Source organism: Tachysurus vachellii, chromosome 24 (genome assembly GCF_030014155.1).
Source record: "Tachysurus vachellii isolate PV-2020 chromosome 24, HZAU_Pvac_v1, whole genome shotgun sequence".
Taxonomy (NCBI): Eukaryota; Metazoa; Chordata; class Actinopteri; order Siluriformes; family Bagridae; genus Tachysurus; species Tachysurus vachellii.
The window spans coordinates 15,891,315-15,908,814 of NC_083483.1; the positions used below are offsets into that span (position 1 = coordinate 15,891,315).

The 17,500-nt window shown below is 40.3% G+C and overlaps 1 protein-coding gene across 1 annotated transcript in view; it reads right to left on the reverse strand.

Moving 5' to 3' along the window:
• Positions 1–14,434: 14,434 nt before the first annotated feature.
• The window catches only part of slc25a10b (solute carrier family 25 member 10b), a 10,527-nt gene continuing 7,461 nt past the window's right edge, over positions 14,435–17,500 (reverse strand). The window contains exons 9-11 of the mRNA XM_060860561.1: positions 16,449–16,526; positions 16,268–16,324; positions 14,435–16,076 (exon numbers count right to left, since the gene is read on the reverse strand). Of these exons, the coding sequence (XP_060716544.1) occupies positions 15,975–16,076; positions 16,268–16,324; positions 16,449–16,526 (237 nt within the window). The 3' untranslated portion in view covers positions 14,435–15,974. The remainder of the gene's footprint in view (positions 16,077–16,267; positions 16,325–16,448; positions 16,527–17,500) is intronic.

A 17,500-nucleotide genomic window follows, 5' to 3' on the forward strand; every position in this document is an offset into this window, starting at 1 on the left:
TCGAAGAACCTTTTACAAAAAGTGTCTGAGGTTTGGGGTTCAGTCAGTGTGCAAGACGACAGTAAATGGTAGAGTTGTTTGGAAGTGTACAAAAGTTTGAAAAGAAAATAGCAAAAGTATGGATATTCCCACCAATTTTACACATACAGAAAAGATTTTCCTTCTGGATGTATGTAAACTTTAACAATCAAATCATTTCCATAATAAAGAACTCTGAATACAGTCACCTCATCCAGTCAGTCTCTTCAATAAATACCCAGTAACTAACATCTAGCAAATGTCTATCAGAAACCAGGAAGTACAACAGATGTTGAGCATAAAACCTCTTCGAAAAGTTACTATGCTTCACCTCTTGCAGTCTCCTGAAGGACTCATATGCAGAAATCATAATCGGGACCAGGGGGACCAGAGGCAAGACCAGACCAGAAAATGAGCCGAAAGAACAGTGTCCTGAAGCTGAGTTTGATCTAGCTGGTCAGATTACAGACTGGGGCAGAACTGATAGTGGTACAAGATCAATGACCGAGTTTGGGATAAAATGAGTGGTTTAGACTGACGCAAGATAGACGACTTATACAGCGGCAAGATGAGTGCCTACTACATGGCAAGATGAGTGCCTACTACAGGGCAAGATGAGTGCCTACTACAGGGCAAGATCAGTGCCTACTACAGGGCAAGATCAGTGCCTACTACAGGGCAAGATCAGTGACTAGTACAGGCGCAAGCTCAGTGACTAATACAGGGGCAAGATCAGTGCCTACTACAGGGCAAGATCAGTGCCTACTACAGGGCAAGATCAGTGACTAGTACAGGGGCAAGATCAGTGCCTACTACAGGGCAAGATCAGTGACTAGTACAGGGGCAAGATCAGTGACTAATACAGGGCAAGATCAGAGACTAATACAGGGGAAAGAGCAGTGCCTACAGGGCAAGATCAATGACTAGTAAAGGGGCAAGATCAGTGACTGATACAGGGGAAGGATCAGTGCCTACTACAGGGCAAGTTCAGTGACTAGTACAGGGGCAAGATCCATGACTAATACAGGGTTAAGATCAGTGCCTACTACAGGGCAAGATCAGTTACTAACACAGGGACAAGATCAGTGACAACTACAGTGGCAAGATCAGTGACAAGATCAGTGACTAATACATGGGAATGATCAGTGACTACTATCGGGGCAAGATCAGTGACTAATACAGGGGCAAGATCAGTGACTACAAACAGGGCAGGATCAGTAACTACAACAGGGGCAGGATCAGTGACTAAAACAGGGGCAAGATCTGTGACTAATACAGGAGCAAGATCAGTGACTATTACCTTAAGCAAGATAAGATATTACCTGGGGCATGATACTGGACCAAGACTGCAAGATCAAAAAATAATACGAAAATAAGCTGCTGAGACTGGTTCAAGATTAATGACTGATACTATATTCTCACTTACAGGATTAGGTTAAGACTGGGACAATATTATCAAGTGAGAGAGGGAATAGAATTAAGTGTCTGGAAGTAACCTTGTGAAGTCCAATCATGACACTGGAAAAGCACCAGTGGCTGGGACAGTGTGCAGGTGTAGCATTAAGCTAAAGCAGACATAAAAGAGGTTGAGATTTACACAGGACAAGGACTGAGCCAAGGATTCTAGCAGAGTCTATGCCAAACTCTAGAGGAGAGACTGAGCCAGGAGACTGTGTCAAAGTCTGAGCAAGGAATTTACAATATGCCAGAGACAGAGCAACAACAACAAAACACACACACACACACACACACACACACACACACACACACACACACACACACACACACACACACATGAAAATGGACAATGACCTCAAAATACAAACCATCTGCAGATTCCTGGGCTGAAGGTTCATTAACTGAAGATTGACACAAAGCTATAATTTCTCCTTCACTGTAAAAGACCAAGTGACAGACTGAAGGATAAGAGTGACAGACTAAAGGAACCAAGTGACAGACTAAAGGAACCAAGTGACAGACTGAAGGATAAGGGTGACAGACTGAAGGAACCAAGTGACAGACTGAAGGAACCAAGTGAGACTAAAGGAACCAAGTGACAGACTGAAGGATAAGAGTGACAGACTAAAGGAACCAAGTGACAGACTGAAGGATAAGAGTGACAGACTAAAGGAACCAAGTGACAGACTGAATGATAAGAGTGACAGACTGAAGGAACCAAGTGACAGACTAAAGGAACCAAGTGACAGACTGAAAGAACCAAGTGACAGACTGAAGGATAAGGGTGACAGACTGAAGGAACCAAGTGACAGACTAAAGGAACCAAGTGACAGACTGAAGGAACCAAGTGAGACTAAAGGAACCAAGTGACAGACTAAAGGAACCAAGTGAGACTAAAGGAACCAAGTGACAGACTAAAGGAACCATGTGACATACTGAAGGAACCAAATGATATCCTGTAGGAACCAAGTGACATCCTGTAGGAACCAAGTGACATCCTGAAGGAACCAAGTGACAACACATAGACTGAAGATTTATTACATACAGTGTTTTATTTGCTTGTAGTGGTTTGGATCATTGTGTACTTCCATGTTGTTATTGCTTCTGTTTGTTAAAATTGCTTTAGAATCATTAATACTCATTAAAGACTGTGTGTCTGTTTGTGTGTGTTTGTGTGTCTGTTTGTGTGTGTGCTTGTGTGTGTTAGCCCAGGGGAGTGTTTCAGAAAAACCCCCACACATATGATTGTGCTAATACATGCACTGATAACATCTGAGATTCAATATTTAATGCAATATTCTTCAAGCGTACAAAATTATTTGCTCTCTCTCTCTCTCTCTCTCTCTCTCTCTCTCTCTCACACACACAGCACATTAGAGATGCAGCTCATTAGCTAATTGAGTCAGGTGTTTTTCAGCCCTTAAATACTTTCCATCGCTGAAAGCTGATGTTATTAATACACAAATACAGATTCCTTTCTGTCTTGTTCTCTGTTTTTCATTTGTCTCTCTGCACTTCTCTTGCTCTCATTGCTGTTTTATTCCTACCTTATTTTATTCATCAAAGTGCTGAGAAGAACAGAAAAAGCCTAATACATCTTCTCTAAAGTGTTAACACCCTCCCTAAAACATTATAAATCAAATAAATCAGATACAAAAAAGTTTTTATTACTTTTTATTATTTCAAGACTTATTATTTATACTCTGATTGGTCCGAAGGTATCAATTATGATTATCATTATTATTCAATACCAGCAGCTCCTAGCTTCAGAAAAGGTTTTTCTGCATCTTTTAAACAAACTCGTTGAAGGTTAATTTCTCTCTGCTCCTTTAAAGTGCATGTTTTTTGAGTCCAGGGTGAAAACTGAAGAACAAGAACAAACTTTTAACTTTGACATTAAAGCGCAGTCTTGTTCAAGCCTTCAAATAAAAACAATGTCCTGTCATTGCACCACATTTTAACACACACTCTGAAGCGAGCAATTAAAAAGCCAAAGACATTGACAGGTTGTACGTATTACAAAAACATCAGACATGGGGAATTTCAGATTTGAAATGTAGTTAGCAGCCTGAACTGGCAGGCTGAATCACACACCCTGGGAATATTCAGTCCATGTTATTTTCTGAAGTGGGATCGTATTTATGAAAATTTAAGTCTGACTCAGTACCATTTTCTCTAATTATAATCAAATTCAGCTGCAGTTATCTCTGGACCTGGTGAATGCTTCGTTCTGTAAGGCTTTCTGTATAAAGAAAATAAATAATTACATAACCTTGAGAACTAAGAGGATCGTACAGAGAGAGGTGCAGTGCTGGTGCTCATGTGGGAAGCTCTGGCCCACAGGGCAAGTGGGTTTAAATCCCAAGACTCAGTGTTTTGTGTTTGTTTGTTGTTCATTTGTTCCTAACCTTGGTTTTAGCAAAGCCCACACCATGTACATCTCAAACGCATAAACCTTCTTTAACTTAGATCTTTTAGAGTAAAACAAGACTAGACCAAGTCCAGAACCAGATCCAGATCTGCTGCCTTAAAGAACCTGAAGAATTCTACATGTAGTTGATCAGTTATACTTTTTATGCTGTCTGAGGTTTGGAATCATTTTTTCTTGCTAGTGCTGCGAGGGTAAATTCAATTAAATTCAATTTTATTTGAATATTCCTTTTGACAATGCAGTTTTACAGAAATATTAAAAAAAAAAAAAAAAAAAAAAAAGGGAATAAAATTTTGAAAGATTCAAATGAAATTTATATTTTGAGCAGGTAGCAGAAGTGGAACTAAAGCCACAAGTCTTTAGTGTTGCATGAAGTTTGTCTCTTGTGGGCGTGTAGTTAAATCTACTGCTGGCGTTGTGGGCGTGGACTATATAGTATCTCTTTGAGCTCGGTTGAGAATTCGAACTTGCTACGAGTAGCTTCTAAAACACGTTATATGCAAATTATATACTGTAGGATTCATACTGGTTTTGTTGACTGATTTGCAAAGCTAGCCGAGAAGCTCGTGTTTTTCTCTATTCCTCTGTTCCAAACAAACTGTTCTCTCAGCTGAAACACTGCATTTAGAGTAAAGGGAATATCGTGCTACAGTTTTTTACACGAATCTACCCAATACATCTCCCCCCACCGTGCCCCCATCTTGGCCCTTTACTTAAAAAGGTCTCTTATTTATTTTGAATCACTGAATTTGTCAAAATAAATTAGGAAACAAAAATACAGACACAAATTGAAAAAGTTTTCCGCTCAGATTCCTGAATTAGTCATAAAAGCTTTTCCATAAAAGCTGCATCGATCGAGTCGCAAAACGAATCAGTAAAATGAGCTGCTTGAAAATCACGGACTTTCACTCGGTTAAACAAACTGTAATTAAAAAGATCAAGGTTTTTTTAACATTCTGTGTGTTCGAAGAAGGTTTGGAAAGGTCTCTGTGTTGGTGTTTTATTGAGCTGTAAAACTTCACGTTTGATTTATTTCACTTTTAACAAGTTGAATCTCTTTAAAGAAAAAAATCTAGTCTGAGAGACCCTCGAAATTCCATGGTGTAATAAATCTGAGATGTTTTTTTGTGATTGGTCCAGAAACAGATTTAAATCTCACACACACACACACACACACACACACACACACACACACACACACACACACACACACACACACACACACAGGAAAATGTGCATCTGGTGTAAAAGAAAAGAAAGAAGAGAAGAAATGAACTGTCTGAATGAAGAACGTTGGTTTAATCCAATCTCAGAAGCAGATGTTTTTCTCAGACACACGTCTCCATCACACCGAGCTTCTGTGACTTGGTTGTGTTCCAGCATCGTTTTGCCTACATCACCTTCTCCTCATGACTCAACTGTGTGTATTATGTGTGTGTCTCTCACGGCACAACAATTTATCTCTGGTGGCTGCGGTGGAGTTTCACAAGTTCAGCCCTAAATGGTTTTCAAAGCTTTCCAAAGACACACAGCTCAGGTGAGTTCCGGCTTCTGATTGGTCAGAAGATGTTGACTAACAGAATCACAGGGTTTTATTTTCAACACTCTCCTTATAATCTGTTAGCACTTCTATATTCAATTTTAAATTAGTTAAATTTACATCCCTGAAAAATCCCTGAAAATCCAGCATATACCAGCATGAATTCCATGCTGGTCCAGGCTGGTTTTTACTGGTTCATGCTGGTATAGTGCTGGTCAGTGCTGGTATAGTGCTGGTATAGATGGGTGGCCAACATAGTCATGGTGTTATCAAGCAAAACGGGGCTGGTGTAGCTGGTTAACCAGTATGATCTTTCTGGAATGAGCTTTATGGGAACAACCTTTATTTTTGCTTGTGTATGTTTCTATGTAACACATTAATATAAGATTAAAACACAATATATTGGAATATATTTAATTATAAGTGTAATTTCTTTTGCTCCCTCTTTTGAATAAAGAACTGAAATAACAAAGCTGATAAAACTTTGAATAACAAAGAATAAAAACATTGTTCGTTAGGGATTAAAGTGTCTCCACAAAATAAATATAGTAATACCAACAAATGTTGACTTCCTGGGCTCCATGAGGGAAGCAGCATATAAATCATACAGAATGATGGTTTTTGAAAGATATATATATATATAATCCATTTGTCTCAATTAAGAAATAGTTAAGTTGTTTGTCTATTTTTTTTAGTAAAGCGGTAATGTGAAGAGATATTACCCAGCATCAGCGTTGCTATGCAACCTTTAAAGCAACTATGTTCACGAAGGTAAATGTAGTTCCTGCACTTTCCAAAAATAAATCTCACAATGTTTTCGACTAAATAATATACCTTACAGTGTTTATCGAAATTAGTATAAGTGCACGTGTTCCAGATCATCATGTTTTCGCCACCGTTAGGATTTTGTTTTGGGGTAAATAAAAAGCTTCCGCTTCTACACAATGAATCTGCTGATCACTGGGAATCAGAATGTTGGAATACATGAGGTACCTGGATGACGGCTGCACGGCATTTGTATCAACTAGCGATATTAAGGACATTAACTACGACATGTTTGACCAAACTCAGGTTTATTGGGTACGATGGAAGCAAGACTTCTTCAGGGCACAAATACTGATGCTTAAAGGTATGTAACTTAAGCAGTAGCTGTTTTATCGTAACTCGTTCACTGCACGATATAAACAAATGAGTGATATATAGTTTTGTTTCTTATTTTGTTTTGTATAATTTTTCAGAGAATAAAGAAGATATATATGTATATATATATATATATATATATACAAAGATAATATATAAAGAAAGCCATGTAAATGATAGGAATATCCAGAATGTTTTTCTTTATTAAAAAGTAAATTACAATTCTGCGCACACCAGCATCCCAGGCTGTTCGGCCAGCACACCAGCATCCCAGGCTGCTCGGCCAGCACACCAGCAACCAGCACCTAATGTTGGACCAGCATACCACCATCCCAAGCTGGTCCCAGCATGCTGGTTTTTTTAGCGGGGATTTCTAGCATTTGGCAGACTCCCTTATGTCTGATTGACTTGCATTTATGTCTTTCATACAGCTGAGCAATTGAGGATTAAGGGCCTTGCTCAGGGCCCAGGATTGGCAGTTTGGTGACCCAGGGGTTAAAACTCATGACCTTCCTATCAGTAGTCCAACACCTTAACTACCTTATTTGTGTAGCACTTTTAACAATAGACATAATCTCAAAGTGGGTTTACAGAAATATAGAAACAAAAAATACAAATGATAAAATTTAAGTTACTATTTATGTCTAACATTTATTCCTAAGGATCAAGCCAGAGACGGTGGTGAAAAAAACTCCCTGAGATGATACGAGGAGAAAACTTGAGAGGAACCAAACCTCATTCTCATTTGGGTGACACTGGAGCCAACAGGTCAGAATTATTTCTGAGATCATTACAGACTTAACGCTATTTCCTTCCTGCTGAATTCTTAAAATGTTCACTCATGTAGACCCGACCACAAAGCTGACCAACACAACGGCAGTTCAAAGACTCACTGAAGTTCTGTCCACAGCAGTCCCATTTGTCACAGGCTGTCCATGTAGATATAGAAATGAAAGTACTCTTACCTGAAACTGATATTACAGTAGCCAGTTTTAACAATTTACGTGATTTGGCTCTTCTTGTTGATTTAATTTTTTTATTTCTTCGCAGGGTAGCAAACACATTTACATCCATTATTGGTGTGCAGAAAGCAGAAACTTGAATACCGGTGCACTAGGGTTAATACGGTAGTTCACGTTGACCAAAACAGACAAGAAAACGCATTTTGGAAAAAACATTTTCGGCAATCACAGACATTCACATTCAGATTTCTCAGAGGAGCGCCGATTTTGCTGAAAAACAGTAGGTAATTTGCTCTGGAATTTTTACACAGGTCGTGTGAGAAAAAGACAGACATGGCAGATTCGGACGGGATTAAAATCACAAAGTACGTCTGTGAAACTGAAATTTCTCTAACGACCCCCTGTAAAACTAGTCCCGTCCGAATAGGGCTTATGTTGTTTATTCTGTTTTGATTTGGATGCTTGTTTTTTCAGTTGCTAGTATGAAGTTATCTAGCAAGGAGAGTACAGGAACATTAACGAGGAGAGTACAGGAACATTAGCGAGGAGAGTACAGAAACATTAGTGAGGAGAGTACAGGAACATTAGCGAGGAGAGTACAGGAACATTAGCATGGAGAGTACAGAAACATTAGCCTGGAGAGTACAGGAACATTAGTGAGGAGAGTACAGAAACATTAGCATGGAGAGTACAGAAACTGTGACTAGCACAGAAGTCCATTAACAGAACACCACTCGGGTTTTGGTCTCGGGGGGGGACGGGACGGAGAACGACGGAGTCCCCGGTCGGAGCACTTCCCAGCACACCTTCCAGAGACAAGCCCACACCAGCCCGCCTCCTCTCACCGCGGGCAACTCCAGAGTAGTAGAGAGTCCAGCCTCTCTCAAGGAGTTGGGTTCCAGCGAGTGTGTGGAGGCAAGCCCAACTATCTCTAGTCGGTATCTCTCAACCTCCCGCACCAGCTCAGGCTCCTTCCCCCCCAGCGAGGTGACATTCCATGTCCCTAGAGCCAGATTCCGTGTCCGGGGATTGGGTCGCCGAGGCCCCCGCCTTCGACTGCCACCCAATCCACATTGCACCAGCCCCTTACGGTTCCTCCTGCAGGTGGTGGGCCCACAGGAGATCGGTCCCATGTCGCTCCTTCGGGAACTTCACTTAAGATCATAAAATAATACAAAAGACAGCATACATAATTATTCATAAAAAACATTTATTTTAACAATAATTATCAGCTTTGTTATTCCAGTCCTCTAGCCAATGGTTCACTCCATCTTTTCAGGCTTCCACAGCACAGAGTGTAAGCTGTCGGATTCTCACCACTATTCTTCCTTTAGGGCAGTGGTTCCCAAACTGGGGTACGCGTACCCCTGGGGGTACGCCACATGACAGAGGGGGTACCCGAACAAAATGCTGAAATGTACTGTTAAGACTGTTCTCAGACTAAATATAAAGACATGCCCCATCTAGCGTACTCACAGCAAAGTAGACAGGTAGTGCCATAAAAGGTCAAATTCATGACATCCAATCAAATTACCCCATCTGCAGTAAACAAAAATCTGTGTCCACTCAAGTGTCATTGCATGTAATTCACACACAGTTTCATGTCGCATCGCTGATATGGCAGAAGAAGCTTTAAAACAACTATTGCTTCGCATAAAATCCAGCGATTTCTGCGCTTTACAAATCAACGAATCGAATGATGTAGCTGGTTTGGCTCAGCTGCTGGATTATGTCTATTTATTATGGTATTTTCCAGAGACGGACAATGCAAACAACTGGATTCGCCATCCATTCTCTGCCACCCCCACAGCACACCTGCCCAATTCTGAGCAAGAGAGTCTCATTGAAGTCTCTACAAGTGGCGCTTTGGAAATTGAGTTCACACAAAAATTACTACCAGATTTCTGGATAGCTTTGCGTGCAGAGTATCATGTCTTAGCAGCTTGCGCTTTGAAAACATTACTGCCCTTCTCGACAACATACCTTTGCGAAAGTGGGTTTTCAGCACTTACCAGCATAAAGAACAAATATCAACACAGACTCTGCATAGAGAATGATTTAAGACTAAATCTTTCTCCGATACAACTCAAAGTTATGCAAGTCATTTCAAGCACATCCATCTCATTAAATGGTGATTTATTTAAAAAAATCATAAAAAAATATATGATTTGTATACTAAAATTGTTTGATCAAAATAATAACATAAGTTATTTTATGAAGGTACATGTGTTTAAAATGCACCTTTAAAAAAACAAAATCAAGACCACATCTATGAGGGGGTACGCAATATGATGTTAAATCCCTGGGGGTATGTCTCTGTAAAAAGTTTGGGAACCACTGCTTTAGGGTGTTAAAAACATTTCCATTGTTCAAATGAAGAGAGATTTTACGGGTGCAGCGTGACGGCGTGGATTCAATCACGATCTGAACATTTATTGTGGTTTCATCTCAATGGCAGATGACTGTTAATTGCACTGGGACCTCGTTAATTATGTAAATTACTGCAATAACGCTTCAAAGGCGCCGCACGACTCAGCACGGATTCGAACCATTCACATATTTCCCGCAAGGCTGATAATTAATTAAAGAGTGAATACAGACATGGGTTTGTGTGAAACCACGTTAAACATTCACATGAGTACGTGGCAAAGGAACTGGTCTGAATTTCAACACTGAAAACAGTGAAATACTCCTTACTTGTGTTTAAGGACATTCAACATCGAGGTGAAGTGAAATTTCTACAAAAAGCACTTATTCTTCTCACATTAAAGCAATTTACTGAGAATTACACATTAGAATGATGAAACTGCGTTAAATGACACTTTTTCTTCACTTATTCACATCTGTTACTTCGTATCTTGGGGAACAAATGGGAAACAAGTCGCTCCGTCACAAGCATCTTTTTTTTTTTTTTTTTCTTGATGTTAACATAGCAAAAAGAAACCACATAATCCAAACTTCACTGTCCTGTGGAGAAAAACAAATTACTGACACTGAAGACTCCTTCCATCAAAGTTAAACAAACATCTCCTTACAGGAAAACTCACCAAATCAATGATTACACACCTTTACGTGGAGCGAGCGCCAGCCGTACACGTCCCCCTGAACAAGCTGTTGCTATAGAAAAGCTAACGAATCGGAGCGAGTGCATTAATAATTAATATGTAATCAACACCCGAGTCTAGAACTCAGTGGAATAATCAGCAACAGATGATCGTACAACACCGAAATTTGGACCAGGAACAGGTTTATTTTTTTTTTCACAGCAAACATTATTTTTACTCGTATGAGCAGAATCTTGTGACCCTCAAAAATATTTCACTCATTTCTCCTCCACCTCTCCCGGTCCTTCAGGTCCACTCACTCAAATACCGTATTTCATCACACACACACACACACACACACACACACACACACACACACACACACCTAATGATCCCCCATATGCTCTCCCTGTAGAATTAAGAGCACAGGATGCAGCAGCTTTCAGACACCTCTTGAGTGATCACAGCTCGGAGAACCCAGACCTTGAGCAGAGAAATGAGGCTGATTCTGCGTCAGAAACCTACGTCAATTGAACGTAGCATTTTGAAGAAGAATAATGACCACAAAGGCCTCAGGAACTGTAAACGTGTTGCTAGGATTATGTTAAAAATGTACAGAGATTCATACAAATTGAGAGACTACTGAGGACCTGAAAGACCTCTGTGTGTGTGTGTATGTGTGTGTGTGTGTGTGTGTGTGTGTGTGTGTGTGTGTGTGTGTGTGTGTTTATATGAAATGCCAACAGCAAACCCACAACACAAAACCCATCCATTAGCTCAACAATGAAAAAAAAGCAATCCATTAATCCCCTGACTCATATGACATATGATCGATGAAGCTGTATTTTAGAGGCTGCACCAATGTGGGTGTGTAATTAATGCTGTAATCTCTTCTGTGACTGAAAACCAAAGCAGTGCAGGACATACACTTTAATATAAACCAGTACTGAGTCTCTGAGGTGACCAGGTGGACATCATAAATTACAACGAATATGCTGCAGTTGATCGGACCTGAGTTACGTAGCCAATAAACGCTTCATATACTGTTTATTTTAATGTATTGTAAAACACATTAACACTGAGAAATCTATTTACGTTGACCGCTGTGGTCAGAGGAACAAACATATTGAGACAGTTGCTCATTCCATCTGAATGTATTGGAGGTAATAATAATAGTTGAAGTTGCTAATAATAATAATAATAATAATAATAATAATAATAATAATAATCTGGTGCCACAACTTTGGTGCTTAGTCTCAAAACATGAAGTTGTAGCCTCGTTATGTTACTTCCTGGCATCAAGATATACATTAGTAGCTTCTAAATATGATGCTGTAGCCGTTCAATATCACTTGTACCTAGGAAATTTTACATAAGCTCCATATTGTGGTCATGTTGCGTTAACTTGAGATACAAGCTGCTCAAACTTGCGTCAATATACAAAGTCGTAGCATTGACAAGATACAACAACTGTAAATGATTTCTCTCAATATACAGTATAAACAATCGTAGCATCTCCTTCTACATTGGTGTCTCGTGAGGAATAGGTTTTAATCTAATCTCCTTCAACACTTCACCTCAACATTTCTCCACCTTATTCCCTCAGATTTACTCCTCCAAGCATCTTCTTTGATCTGCTTTTATTTGAACCATGTATTTTACCCTTCTACACATCCATGAACCTGCTGTGCTCTCGCATGTCCAAAAGCATGTCTAAAGGAAAGAACATCCCTCCATGGAGCTGAGAAGCTAAGAAAAAGTGGAAGAGATCTCACCCAGAACTAAGAAGATGCTTACTTCTTTGTCTCTCCTCATACAGATGGTTCATCTTGAACAGAAGGTTAATCATCTTTTAGCCCAGGTAGAGCAAACACGTAGGCACTGACTCAGGACCCACTTAATTAACAGACACTGAGGAAGACTATTAGTTAAACATCTTCAGTGTGCATTCTGGTTCTTTGCGTCTTCTAGTCTGCTCCATTCAGACCTCTAATTAAACCACCTGTCATCTGATTTTCATGAAATAGCTCCAGAACCTAATTTTCACTTTTGCTGACTTCTCAGTGATCTCCAGACTGGAGTGTTTCAGGTCACACAGCTTCTTTTATCACTGCCATGCAGAAATTCTGTTCTCCTCCACCAAGCACCCAGATCTTAAGCACCAAGATATTAGACGCACAGTTTGAACTGAAACAGAACTGATCCATCCTGAGGCTCTAATGATGGCTGCAATAATCCTTGAGTCCAGTTTCAATGACAGCTTTGTGACATTTGTTGCTATAAATGAAGACACACTGATGAGATAGTGCTCAGGGGGTCTGTAAGAGAGAAGAAGACCAGAATGAAGTGATGGGGTTTGGAATGTCTGAAGCTCAGTGTAATACTTTCTTACAAGCCATGAATTCCTTATCCTTACTCCTGCTGATTGGAGCCATACCTTTCAGGACCAAAGTTCTTGGGTCTCCATTCGGTTCTGTTCATGGCATTTAGGAGAAGAATAACACAAATAAATCAAACTTATGTGTTGTAGCTTGACATGTTGTTGACTTTTCTGTTTGTTTTAACGCTAAAGAACTTCTGAGGTCACCATCGGTTCGTTTACTTTAACTTAACATTTATAAACCATCTCAGCAGCTGCACACATCTGTGCAATATGGGTTTTTATAAGTAACGTGATCATTGTACATATTTATCAATATTTTCAGGTAACTTTAAGGAGAGAGGAGTTTCTACTTTGTTGCCTCCTGATAACATTAGAAGATGGTGAGATGGTGAGTACAGTACAGAAGCTGGGGCGGGATCAGAAGTATTGGAACATGAGACTGACAGGTGACGTTTGCTTCCCAGATGTTCGATCAATTGTTACATTGATTGTTTCAGACCAACATCTAGACCCGAGGCCTGGCTACTGGGGAAAAGCAAACCATTCTGAAGATGAGAAAAGAGAGAAAATTGATCCTTGGCTGAAGATTGTGAGAGCAGCGAAGAAAAAAATACTAAACAAAAACAAGTCTGTGACATCATCAACAACCCCCACAGTTCATGGTGAAGGTCTCACAATCCACCATTTGAAGAAGACTCAGAGAGCAGAAATGTTGAGGCCATACTAGAAGATACAATCTTCTCAACAGTAAGAACCAGAAAACTAGACTGGAATTCATCAAGAAGTACAGAGATGATCCTCTACTAAACTGGTGGAACGAACACAGTGTGGGTGAAGAAACTTTCTGGTGGGAGCATCATGCCTTGGGCTTGGGCTTGTTTTGAAGTGCAGAAATAACCAGAGCAGAAGAACAGCTGAGAACACACACATAACATCTGTAACACACAACATAAACTCCACCAGTATCATCCACACACACACACTCTTTTACACAACACTCTTTTCTCTTTCTCACACACACACACACACACGCACAATCATACGCTCTTACTTTCTCACACACACACACACACACACATACACACACACACACACACTCTTTTACACACAACACTCTCGTTCTCTTTCTCACACACACACCCAGGCACATACGCTCTTACTTTCTCTCTCTCACACACACACACACACACACACACACACACTTACTTTATCATTCATCAATAAAGACTTAAAAGCACTGCTGTAGGTTGTTCTGTATCAAACACACACACACACACACACACAGCGCCCTCCACTGGTCACAGATAGATTCACATCAAACTTCCCCTTTCTTTAGCTTTTCACTGCAGTTAATGAAGTGATAAAGGTGTCACATTCTTTCCATTTAAACCGATTTATTTCCCTGTGAGACCTGCACTAATTCTCTACATGAACAAAATCAAACACTGGACAAAGTCAAACATTTTTCAATAAACTCTTTCCTTTAATGCAAAAATTAAAATTCTCTACATTTTGTATCTTTAGTTTAAACACGAACAGAATAAAGATCATTCTCATTAGTACAGATTTAGTCACTAAATTATCTACAGTTTCAGGTAAACCATCAGCACTGAGCAGCCTGGCAGGAAAACGTCACATTCGTCACTTCCTGTGTATTTAACATACAGCATTATTGAAAATTAATTCATTCTCCAGTACAGATTGGTCCTGATCTTACAGCTGATCCACATTCACACACATCAAATAAACCGGTTTAATATCGGCGTCAAACCCACGAAGGCTGGAATTATAGTAAACGTCTTTAGTCAAGTACTTGATAAACGAAATTACAGATGCAGTGAAGAAACTGATCCAGTTCTGAATCTGAATGATTCATTTGTGTCTTTTCATTTTAAATAAACCTGAAATAAATCTTTGCTCTGACTCACACTCAGCTTCAGGATAAAATCTCAATATTCAGCTACTGATTCTGTAGGTCTGTGATTACTGACTGTAGTCCGTTATGTCAGGCAGCTAAAAGTATTGATTACAGGATCAGTGAGTCAATCAGGCATCAAACTGATCATTAATAATAAATTAATAAGCTAATAAATGAAATTATTCATAGAAATGTTTACAAAAACAAATCTATGGCTGAAAGTGTGTTTCATGCTCAGTGAAATATAATCAACGTAGTGCCTAGTGTTTTCTTCTGAAAGTCTCAACACACAGCTCAGCACCAATCAGAAAAAACCCTCAGATTTCTTTCTTCCTCATGGCATCATATCTAATATTCATAGACGGAGTTAATAAAAGTCTATTTTTAAGGTCTCTGAACTTTAATATTTACGGACTAATAAAAGAAGACGGTGCAGTTTGAGAATAACGTAAAACCGAATCGAAGCAGTTTAAACGCAACACTTTACGCTGAAATATCATCCTTTTTTTTTTTATTATTATTATTAAACACCATAAAACTAGAAAGCAGATTACTGAGATTTTAGGAAGAAGGTTGAACTTTTAAAATGGTGCAGATTTGTTTTGGCTCGTCGAGTCGTGGAACATCTGCACAGTGGTTATAATCTTTCTGTTAAAGGACAGGGTGCAAATACTTTATGCAGTGTAATAAATGGTCAGTACACCACACTGTGTGTGTGCATGCGTGTGTGTGTGTGTGTGTACGAGTGGTAGGCTGATCATTAGCTTCACAGGTGTGTTGTAATACACTATGTTGTCTACATGCTGTGGCTTGAGACATGCCCTCATGGTTAACAACAGAGGCCACACACACACACACACACACACACACTTTTCATACTTCAAAAACACAAAAGTGTTGATTTGTTTGTTCCAGTGTGTGTTCCCATTTTTTTGCATATTCATATATATAATGCCCTTTGCTTTAAGGAGTGAGTGTGTGTGTGTGTGTGAGTGTGTGTGTGTGTGTGTGTGAGTGTAAGTGTGGGTTTAAAAGAACATGTTCCAGAGTGGCCAAAGGGTCAAAGGTCAGAGCTTGGGCTCAGCTGATCACCAGGATGCCAAAGTGCTTCCTCAACTGCTCCAGAAACATGAAGGTCAGAATCGTGTGAGGGATCAATCGGATTCCTGCTGGAACTAAACCCTGTGATGTGATTGGACGGTTAGTCTTAAAGTGACATGTAAGTACATCAAGATATAAAAACAAATCATTGTATACTAAACATTTGAACAGATAGCATGTATGTGTGAGTCTGTGTGTGTGTGTGTGTGTGAGAGAGTGTGTTAGTGTGTTTGCGCGAGTGTGTGTGTGTGAGTGTGTGTGTGTGCGAACACCTTGTAGAAGGCCAGTGGTCCCAGTTTGGCGGTCTCAGACAAACAGTGCAGCACTCCCTACACACACACACACACACACACACACACACACAGAGCACCGATTTAACGATGATTACAAATGTATTTTATATTAACATATCAATGTACTCCACATTTTAGAATATTTCTCTCTGAGACTCACCCTGTATTCTCCTTTAGAGTTCATCAGTCGTGTCTTTATCACGTCCAGCGGCTGACACAGAAATGTAGCACATCCTCCCTGAGAGAGAGAGAGTGTGACAGAGAGAGAGAGAGGGGGACAGAGAGAGAGAGAGAGAGAGAGAGAGAGAGAGAGAGAGAGAGAGAGTGCGCGAGAAAGAGAGAGAGGCAGAGAGAAGGAGAGAGAGAGAGAGAGAGAAAGAGAGAGAGAGGCAGAGAGAGAGAGAGAGAGAGTGCGCGAGAGAGAGAGAGAGGCAGAGAGAAAGAGAGAGAGAGGGGGACAGAGAGAGAGGCAGAGAGAGGGGGGGCAGAGAGAGGGACAGAGAGAGAGAAAGAGAGAGAGAGAGAGAGAGAGAGAGAGAGAGAGAGAGAGAGAGAGAGAGAGAGAGAGAGAGAGAGAGAGAGAGAGAGCGCGAGAGAGAGAGAGGCAGAGAGAAAGAGAGAGAGGGGGGACAGAGAGAGAGAGGCAGAGAGAGGGGGGGGCAGAGAGAGGGGGACAGAGAGAGAGAGAGAGAGAGAGAGAGAGAGAGAGAGAGAGAGAGAGAGAGAGAGAGAGAGAGAGAGAGGCAGAGAGAAAGAGAGAGAGAGAGGGACAGAGAGAGAGAGGCAGAGAGAGGGGGGGGGCAGAGAGAGGGGGACAGAGAGAGAGAGAGAGAGAGAGGGAACAGGGGGTTAATGTAATCCAATATTGTTTGCCACAATCCAAACCCCCAAAATATAACTAAACCTGGATAACATCAGCTTCCACCAACATGTCTAACCTTCTTCTTACTAATCTGTTTGTCTGAAATATCCTTCAAACAAGAATCAGCTACTGAAGCAAACCTATTTTATACATCTGACCTTGCTGTGACCTTCAGGCCTGTGACCTTCAGGCCTGTGACCTTCAGGCCTGTGACCTTCAGGCCTGTGACCTTCAGGCCTGTGACCTTCAGATTGTCTGGATCAATTTATGTAGCAAAATGTGTAACACAGGAGATTAGATCACAGGATGCAAACTGGATCTGACTGAACTTTAGAAAACATGCTGAATCC